The following is a 10,007-nucleotide window of genomic DNA, read 5'->3' as shown; positions in this document are numbered from 1 at the left end:
GCAGGAAGTTTGTGCAACCAGCTGGGTGCTCTGAGATGGACACAGGATGGACTGTATGCTGGCTGGATAAAAATAAAAAAATATCCAATTGACCCATTTGGAATTACAACACAGGATCTTTGGTACGATTAACGTGTAGTCTGACTGTGCTAATGTCAGTTGCACTGTAACCCATTAGACTGATGACCCGTACAGATGTGTAGTGCTATCCAGCGCATGTGAAGGTTATGTTTTTTTTTTATGTTTTTGAGACCATTTGACTGACAGATACTAGCTAGTAGTTGTAGCAGCTGAAAACAGCAGCCATGCTAAAAGAAAAAACTACTTAATGCTCCTCTTGAAATATTTGTGGACATGGAAAATGGTCAAAAACTGTGGAGCTACCTATTAGTAACTATATAGCTGTAGCTAAAGGACTGAATCTAAGGAATGTTGGAGCTCCTCCGTCCAATAAGCTTCATTAGATCTGGTTGATAATCATTTTAACCCTGTAATGTACCTCTACCTGTACATGCACCACCAGGCCCTTTCCACTACCAGCAGGTGTTTTCACAATTTTACATTCCCCCCCCCGATTCTTTGTGCCGAAGTAGGTATACCAATGTAGCATCATCACATCCTCTCTGTCATTTCCGTTACGGGCTGACATAAAGTCATAAAGTGTTGCCCTTAAAAATGAGTTTTAGAAGATAATTTGAATGAATACATGTTGAGATGGGACTGCTGACAATTATAATATGTACTGTATGTAACTAGAAGATACTGTATAAAATTCACCTCACTAAGCCAACACCTGTTTATCTCTGACACGTCCTCTTACAGCTGTTGATTGAGTAGGCAAATTGGGAAATCCTTCAAGCATCTCATTAGATTTTTTTTAATAACAAATGGAGACAGGAAGGTAAGCAACAAATGTACCAGCATATGGTGAGCCCTGATTAAAATTCCTAATGCTATACAAGCAAGTGGAAGCATCAAAACCCAAAAGATATCACCATGAAAATTACTGAGTTGATTATTTACATCAAGACAAACAAAAAATGTATTACAAGTTTTTTTTAAATTGTTTGTTAACATGGGCAAACGGTGCATAATCCATAATCCAATCTAATAATCTAATTACGTATGTGCTAATTTGCATAAATACCACAACAGATCTAAACATTGGGTATAGCCAGGTGAAAATGTCTTGTTGAATCTTGTTGACATCTTACAGTAAAAGACTTAATGTTATGGTCTGAATGGAACCCATTTAGGCTACTGAGGCTACTGAGGATGTCATCAAGAGTTTACGTCTCTGTGGAGGTCAACAGAGAGGCCACCATGTTGCTTTCCCACCAAATAAACAGGCCTGTTAATGTGACCCTGTTGATCTCTGTATTAACTTCTGTTGCATTGTGTGTTACAACATATACAGTAGTACACACACACACACACACACACACACACACACACACACACACACACACACACACACACACACACACACGTCTTCGCCAGACTAGTGTACTCACTGTATTTCCAATGCTGCTCTTGTAATAACGTTTCCGTGTGATTCTTTCTCACTTTGTGATCCTGTGAAATTCTTTTAAAGCCACTATGTGCAGAATTTGATATATGCTGTATAGCCTACAAGACATGTACAAAATATAACATATTTCCAATTATTTTTCTTTGTAGAAAAATGAGAAAATTGGTGCAAAGTTTGTTTGTTGCTTTCTGCCCATTCATCAGACCAATTTATGCGTGGGGGGTTGGGTTGAACATGTCTAACACTGTGTCTTTTTTATACTACCACTCGGGGGCGCCATCAGGCATTTTTTTTATTTTACACATTGTGGCTTTAAGTCCTGTTTCTGTTTATTTTGACTGAACCAGTGTGATAAATTAAACATGAAAATATAATATATAGCTTAGATAGAGTACATGTAGACACTGTTCAAAAATGAAGTGCTGGAGGTTCAGAGCAGTACGTGCTAATGTGGTGAATAAATATAAATAGGTCAATTATGGAGTCACAACACAAAAAGCGGAGTCTTAATCTTGGCTGAATGTAAACATTATTTCAATGCAGTATATGTTGACTGATGTACTGTTGGAAAATACTCTCAAAAACTAGAGAAAGATAATAAAGTTGCTTTTATGGACGCCAACTAAGAATTTGACTACAGGTATTATTGAGTAGTTTCAATATTCAACCAAAGTTCTTTGTAGGTTGTAACAACACATCATATATCAAATATCTCTTTCTCTGTTGCTCACTCTTTCTGTCAAACACACTCTGATAAAGACAAGTCAAGTCACGTTTATGTATAGCCTGAAATCACACAATCTTCAAAGTGTATGACATCTTTATGATACAAAAACGTCAGTGTCTATTATGAAATACTTTTACACATGATCTTATAAATTGACATTAATGAGATGTTTGTTTTTTAACTTTCTTTTATATATATAAAACTTGTATACAGGGGAATAATGAAACGTTTTTTCACAGCAGTCAGTTTGACTTGTCAACCACAGGTGTCTCCGATAACATTTATTGTGTCACTGCAACAGAGGGCGCCATCGTTAATGTTATTGGATCCACTTGTGATTTTCCTGCTTTTACAATTCAAAAATGTCTGCTGGATCTCATTCATTTGGGAACAATAAACACACAGGGGGTGCTGATGCTAGGAAGGCTATCAAGGTTCAGGTATGTTTTTATGGCAATGAACTTAAGCGTTATTGTATAAATAAACTCTTTTTGACAGTTTTTGTTGTATATAAATGAGGTGTTTATACTTATTCTAAATGAAGCCCCCTGATTATGGTACTTTTAAATGGAAACACAGACTTCAGTGTCTGTTAGAACTATCCACCCTTTAAATACAGATTGCATGTCTTTCTAGGGGCAAAGACGATTTTCCCCTGTACCTTGTAAAGCCTTAAGCTGTGGACCTGCCCCAGCTGGTTTCCTACCTGGTGGCTTGCCTGGTCCAGAACTCCCCCGCCATGTCTCACAGAGTTAGTGTTAAGTTGGTGCAGACTGCCAAAGAGTAGCACAGGGAGAGGTGTTGCTGTGCAAACATCTCGACTTTGGGAGTGGTTGTGAATACCTGCTACGGGCCAAGAATGCAATGGCTGTGTAATACTTCAAATACATGACAAGTCTTTAAACATACCTTTTTACTGGTGCATACAATACTAAGCTACTAAAATAATAATTGTTGACTTATTCACATATTTATACATCATGTTTTAATGTTAATGTGGCACAGTGAATCCTCAAGCTTAACTAAATCTGTGGATGGCTATCTTACCTATAGGCCAAAAAGGCTATCATCAATGTTGTGTAAATAAAAAATTAAAAAATTAAAGATTTATTTACAAATATGTTTAATTCATGTTAATGTATAGTTTCAGACATGTTTTAATTTCATGTTTTTTTTAAACTATTGAAAAATAATTTGGTGGCCCCACTGCAGCAACTCTGAGGACCTAAAGATCTCAGCAATACACTATGGGTGGCATATTTCACACTGACATCTGGTGATTGAAAGTGGTCAGTGCTGCACTCTGCTGGTTACTGTGCAGTAGTGAAACTATGTATAAGGCAACACAGGCCTGTGGAGAGAAAACTTAAAGATGAAGGAAAAGTTTTACTTACATGTTGAAAAGAGAGTTCAGGTCTGTGTTCTACCAAGTCTACAAAAAACAATGTCAACACTCCCTTATCTAATATTATTTGTGTAACTAATTGATGAAGACATGCTTTGTCAGTCTTATGAAGTACTTTGTCAGTCTTATAAAGTACTTAGTCCCCATGTAATTTAACCTATCATCAAAATATTTTTCTACCAACATGTTTTTTTCTGTGATCCAGTATTGAATAATACAGATTTAATGGATATGTAACACATGATTGTCAGTGGTCAGTATCAGATAAAAACCATAGATAAAACATATTTCCTAACTAATTTCATCTTCACAAACACAAGATCAAGTCTTACTCTCAAACAGTTAATTGTGGAGGGCTTTTGAATGGCATGTTTTGACTTTGATAATAAGCTTGTCTCTGTTTTTTGTAGCACGTTTCCATGGAGAATTTGACTTATTAGTTTTGTTTATAAAATGCTAACATGCTTGTGATGAAATGGAAAAAAAGCATAATATCTCAGTCATATCCAGAATTTCATAATTCACAAATCATTTTTCAAGTTTCACATTTTTATTTAAATCATTAAATTACAAAAAAGATGCCCTTTTAATCAAGTTAACAAGCTGCGAAAAAACGTGCTGCCTATAACATATTTAAATGATTTAGTGGACTTTGTGTTCCCACAACCCTGCACATGTGTGTACAACCACTGTCCAAGCCAACACATCTTTAACTTGTTATCAAGATATAAGATCTCAAAGGTTCCAAATATACCAAATATGTCCCACTTTAAGTTAAACCAACATGTATAAAGCAATGCCATTGCATGTGTACATTTGGGATTGAATATTTCATTTCATTATTACATTATGTGATTAAGACATTTAGCAGCCCTTTAAGAAAATCAGGGATAATAGCCTTAGACATATAAGAATACCCGTATACATTTTGTGGAAAAAGGAAGCATTAGAAAACACATTTGAGTAATTGAAATCACAGCTTGATTGAGCCCCCAAAAGAGGCCATTCTGATCCAGTACACATATTTTAGACACATATGGATGCCAAAGTGTGAACATAGCGGGATTAACAGCTTAATCGTAATCCTTCACTGCAGAAATTACAATAACAATGACATGGCAAGAGTCTTTCTGGCACTGATTTGTATTGTAGAAGGCAAGCAAAAAGAAACACATCAGCCAAATTAAATAATTTAAATTGAAGCTGTGGTAGGCAGTTTATTTTTGGCATCGTTGGTTAAAAAATTCATAATCTTTCAGCATATTGTAATTCAAGTGGTCTTGAGAGATTTTTGCACATGCGCGTTCTTTCCAGACCCCCAAAAAGTGTGCCAAGCTTTGAAGCCAATTTGACATAGTGGCCAAGACTTGCATGGTGAAAGAGGCGTCTGTAAATCAGTAGATAGATTTATTTTGAGAGTCACAACCCCTGCGAAATTATTCGTTTTACTATCAGAATTTGATCCATTCGGTCCGATAACCTTTGGAAAGTCTTAAAGTGCCGCACAAGTTAGCGGAGCACTAAACGATAAGTAGCCGGCCTGGCCAGCGGAGTTCTGTAGCGCGCATGGTCTATGGGCCCCATAATGCGGAAGCAGCACCAATCATCTATGCTAGCTGGATGAAATATGATTAGTCCATGCAACTGTTACTGTATGATGCAGCTGCATGCCTGTGCGTGTCTGATGGGAGGGGATAGACAGAGAGGGGCGAGGCAGAGCTACATATAGGAAGAGGTCTTGCACTACTTAAAATTCTTTTTTTTTTTTTAAGTCTGCCTCCTACAGCTTTAATATTAAATAAATTTAGTGAGAAATGCAGAAGCCCCATAGATGAACCCACATGCATGAAAAATAAATACACAAAATTGGAGCCTACACCACTGATCACTCAGAAAACATGACGTGGTGGAGAATAACTCCATTAGTATTATGTTGTCAATTGAAGTGTCGTCTGATGAAAATTCATTTATGAGAATAAAAGTGACTTATTTAAATCGTTTTGTTTGCTTTACAATAATCTACTTTAGATGACTATTTTAGTTATTTATCAACCAATGCAAGTCAGTGAGAAGGAAACAATTTCAATGGCAGCTGCAGTCCTTTTAATCAACTCCCATAAACTGCATCACTAGAACATGGAGTTAGCACCAGATTGTATAAAACAGAAACTCAAGTATGAAAGCACTGAAATTCTAAAGAAGAGATTTAATGTGTGATTAGATGTCTGCCTGCGTGATAACAGAACCCTGAACAGCCGGATTACAGACTGATACCGTGGCGCCACAAGGTCATCCGGTGGAATATTGTTGTTCAGGTAGGCATTCATTACAGAGGCTGTTATGGCAGGATTCCGTCTCAAACGTCTTTCACTTTGTCCTGAAACAAACCAAACAAACACAAAATTACAGATAAAAAAGCAAGGGTACAGCTGTAGCTCTGGTATAAATCTTGTTTTAAAGCTTTAGTGCGTAACGTTTTGATATTAATGAACGTCCGTTACATTCAAGCCATTGCCAAATGAGTTGCTAGCTCATTAATACTATCAGCTCCACACAACTCTCTGTATTAGGATTTTGCAAAATGACATGCAATTAATGATAAAAAAAAAAAAATTATGCTGTGTGGCAAAAAAACTGCTGTTTTACCATCAGAGAGTATAATTCTGTGGGATTTTATGATTTACACCTACCCTAGGGGTATGTATAACTATTTAGTTAGTTGTAAGAGTTGTGTTGTAACTTTTCTCTTATTTTAGTATTGAATAAATTAGTAATAATTCACGTTATACCTAGGCTAAGTTAAAGCTTACACACAGCTGTTGCAACAGGCTGGTGATATGAAGAAATGTGATCCAGGAAATGTACTTTGAATAATAGCTCCATGAGTAAGGCTTATCAGACAGCAAAACACACAGTGGTTCATAACATTATAAGACAGGTATTTACAACCCTAGAAAGTTACGGTGTGACAATCATTTTATCTATGGAGTTTACTTACAGTATTATACTGTACTATAGTAAGTACTATATCTAATATTTCCTGTAGAGTCGAAGCAGAAAGGTCTAGTCAAATCTGCCCTAATGCAGCCGGTTAAATAAGTTCAGTGCATTCAGTTTCACATCACAAGAATTCAACTTGCGTCAAGGTCACACTGCAGTATTGCTTCATATATAAACATTGAAGAGGAAGCACTTAGAATAAAGAATAGTTTATTTTAAATGAAAACAAACTCAACTTGCATGACATGTATTATAGTGATGGAAAAACACCTCCAAAAATGATCAACTCAAAAGTGTTTTTTCTTAAAGAATTAAAGAGCTAATCTAAATCCTTTTCTCTGCTTATGTCAGAAGTTGATTGCTTGTTTAAAACTGTTATTTTGCACTTAAAAGTCTGTGGTGGCACAATGTGAAAGGTAACTTCCTGGAATGATGTGATTTTTATTTGTGCAATGTTTGCACCACTGGGTTTGGTGTACACAAATTGATGTCATAAATATGAACGCTCGTCCGGTGCAAAGGGCTGGTGCAGTGGTTCAAAACCTTGACCCTTGCAACAATTAACATTTTATTAATCTCATCAGAAACCTCTCAAGTCTCCTTTTACTTTTATATTGTCGTTTTCCAGCTGTCCTGACCTGTGCAAGATGTGCAACAATTTAGAAAATAAATAAAAGAAAAACATTCTTACCCATCCACCTTGCTTAGTCACCCATGAGACCACACCTGGCCTTTCCAGGAATGCAATCATGGCACTTTGGACCTTTAATTTTAGCTCTGGGGAGGATTTAATAACATAGAGCCCGAAGGCCACCGAGGCCCTGATCAGCTGCATCTCTGAAGCCACTTCAGCCCTCTGAGAGACCTGAGTCTGGCACAAGGTCTCCATGCTATGGCTAAATGCTTCTTCAAAGGCCTGGGCAGAGATGAGACAGGGGTCAAGAAATTATTATAGAACAGGAAATTCAATATCAAGACATCATAGTAGATATAAAGGTGAGTCCTGACTGCAGCTATCATTTTCAGGGTTAGGGTTAGGATCTATTCTATCTATCTATGGATCTATTTCCAAATGTTTTGTTTTGTTCTCTTTTAAAACTGTGTGCTCGTTTACAATTATTTTTAATATACAAAACCTAAATGTATCTCAGAAAAAAACAGATTTTAAAATTCATGGCATTTAAGCTACCAGTGATCGAGTCAAGTCAGTCAAAGAAAAACTATTGAGTCAATAGCTTTCATTGGACACACGTTTACAGAATAAATTTTCCCTCATGATTGTCCCCATTAAAATATTGACACTTCAAAACCTTTTTATTTGGATGAATTCATCTTTGACATGTCTAGTATTCCGACAATTAATAATTAAACTACATTTCAACCCATTTGCACAACATAGTCAAATAGTAACCGTAAGAAAACTAGTATTAGTCTACAAAAATTAGTGTGTGTGTGTGTGTGTGTGTGTGTGTGTGTGTGTGGCCAGAAATGTCTGCTACATTGATAGATGGATCTTTATTATCATTGTATGCGATACAACAAAATTCTGTTGGAGCTATTCTCTCCAAGTGCTTCCTCTACCCATAAGTGTCAAAGAATGTACATAGCATCTGATCCTGTAAATTCCATTGATGGAGTCACATAAAATAAGATAAGCCTTAACTGATTCCCAGAGGGAAAAATGCAGGTGTTGTAGCAGCTAAAGGAGATGATTAAGTACAGTTAAATAGTAAAAACTCTAAAATAATAAAAGTTTATAAAATAAGTATCCTATAGAAATAATATAAAAGCATGTTCAGTGCATGTACCTCGTTTGCTGCTGCCTTCTTCAGGTCAGTCAGTGCAGATTGAAACCGGGGGTCACCATTCAGGGCATCAGCCACACTCCTCAGTTTATCAGCTATCTGAACTGGGTCAAAATTTTCATCTGAAAATACAACCGAAAAAGCATGCATAATGTCAGGTTTTAGCCGTCAGTAACATCAGGCTAAATATCTGTATTTACTTTAAGCCTGCCTATAAGGGACATAACCGAGGGGGGGTTCTCAGCCCACCTAGTTTACAACACCAATTGCACTGCATTCACAAAAGAAAACAAAAACAAATGATACACCTTATCTCGTAATTAGTTACTATATCCCATAATTATGAGAAAAGATCTCGTAATTACGAGACAAGTTAAGGTAACCTAGGCTATATCGTCGCTAACCTAGGCTACAGGATTATGATAGTGGGCAATGATGGCGCTGTCGCCTTTAATCTGGTTTTATTTATGAGACACTGGGAACTATTGTTAATATTAGTATCACAACACTGCGCATGCATCTCAAATCTTTAGCATTGTTCAGACGGACAGCCCAGTCCGCCCTGCTGGAAGTCGCTCTCTAACCCTAATAAAAGGAAATAAAGGCAGATTACACTGTTTTATCGTGAAGCATAGCTAGGTTAGGGGCGATTTATACCTTAACTTTCCTCGTAATAACGAGAGCTGATCTCGTTATTATGAGATACAACTCATTATTACGAGCTAACTTCTTTTTCTTTTGTGAATGCAAGCGCTTCCGTAACGTAGCTAGCTAACTAACGTTAGGCTACTTACCGACTGCACTATGGGAAAACATGAAAATGAAAGTTCACTTAATGAAGTGTTGTTTAAATGTAATGTTAATTGGACTTGGGTAAATAATGTATAACATACATGGATGTATTAAGAGAACAGACAGTTCCATCTGTTACACTCTCTCTCTCTCTCTCTCTCTCTCTCTCTCTCCACACACAATCGCATTAGCTATATCATACACAGACTCCAAAAACAAACTAACCGTTGCTCGCTGTTACGCTGTCAACCTCCAATCCAGCATCTAACAGACAACGATGTTGATGTTCGTCCTCGTCTTCAAGCAGATATTTGATTATTTGATTCGTCTGCCACTTGACAATGTCTTCTGTTGGAGCCATTGCTGCTCTCAAACATCTGAGAGACCGAGTGCTGAGCGCGCAGCCGCAAGGACCAAGGCAAAGGTGAACGTTTTTTTTTAATAATGTATTACTTTATATACATACATCATAGACTGTTAATATTATACAGTCTATGACATACATACATACATACATACATACATACATACATACGGCTTATGCACAATTCAGAATTGAATTGAGAATGACTAAATTTCAATTCTTGAATTTGAATTGATGTCAAAAACAGGATCTAGAATTACAATTTGAATTAAAGGAAGCAGAATTGCAATTCAATAAAAAATCATATACATAATTTAAGTGGTGTTTAACAATGAAACTTTACAATATATGTCATGATTTCATTACATATTCTATAAATTATA

The 10,007-nt window shown here is 36.5% G+C and overlaps 1 protein-coding gene across 1 annotated transcript; it reads right to left on the bottom strand.

Annotated features, from left to right (window-relative positions):
• Positions 1-4,194: 4,194 nt before the first annotated feature.
• Positions 4,195-9,667, bottom strand: LOC144516665 (uncharacterized). Its single transcript, XM_078248149.1, has 4 exons — positions 9,486-9,667; positions 8,472-8,590; positions 7,355-7,579; positions 4,195-6,040 (listed from the first exon to the last, which is right to left on the bottom strand). The coding sequence occupies exons 1-4, from the start codon at positions 9,619-9,621 to the stop codon at positions 6,020-6,022; spliced, it is 501 nt and encodes a 166-aa protein (XP_078104275.1). The 5' UTR covers positions 9,622-9,667; the 3' UTR covers positions 4,195-6,019.
• Positions 9,668-10,007: the final 340 nt, after the last annotated feature.

The sequence above is a fragment of the Sander vitreus genome, chromosome 4, assembly GCF_031162955.1.
Source record: "Sander vitreus isolate 19-12246 chromosome 4, sanVit1, whole genome shotgun sequence".
Taxonomy (NCBI): Eukaryota; Metazoa; Chordata; class Actinopteri; order Perciformes; family Percidae; genus Sander; species Sander vitreus.
This window is presented reverse-complemented; position numbering and strand designations above follow the sequence as displayed.

Excerpts from the sequence above, each read along its gene's own strand:
- LOC144516665 (XM_078248149.1), bottom strand. The coding sequence starts at position 9,621 with ATGGCTCCAACAGAAGACATTGTCAAGTGGCAGACGAATCAAATAATC. Across the intron at positions 8,591-9,485 it reads CAGCGTAACAGCGAGCAACG|ATGAAAATTTTGACCCAGTT; the intron begins GTTAGTTTGTTT and ends TTGTATTTTCAG. Across the intron at positions 7,580-8,471 it reads AGAAGGCAGCAGCAAACGAG|GCCTTTGAAGAAGCATTTAG; the intron begins GTACATGCACTG and ends ATCTCTGCCCAG.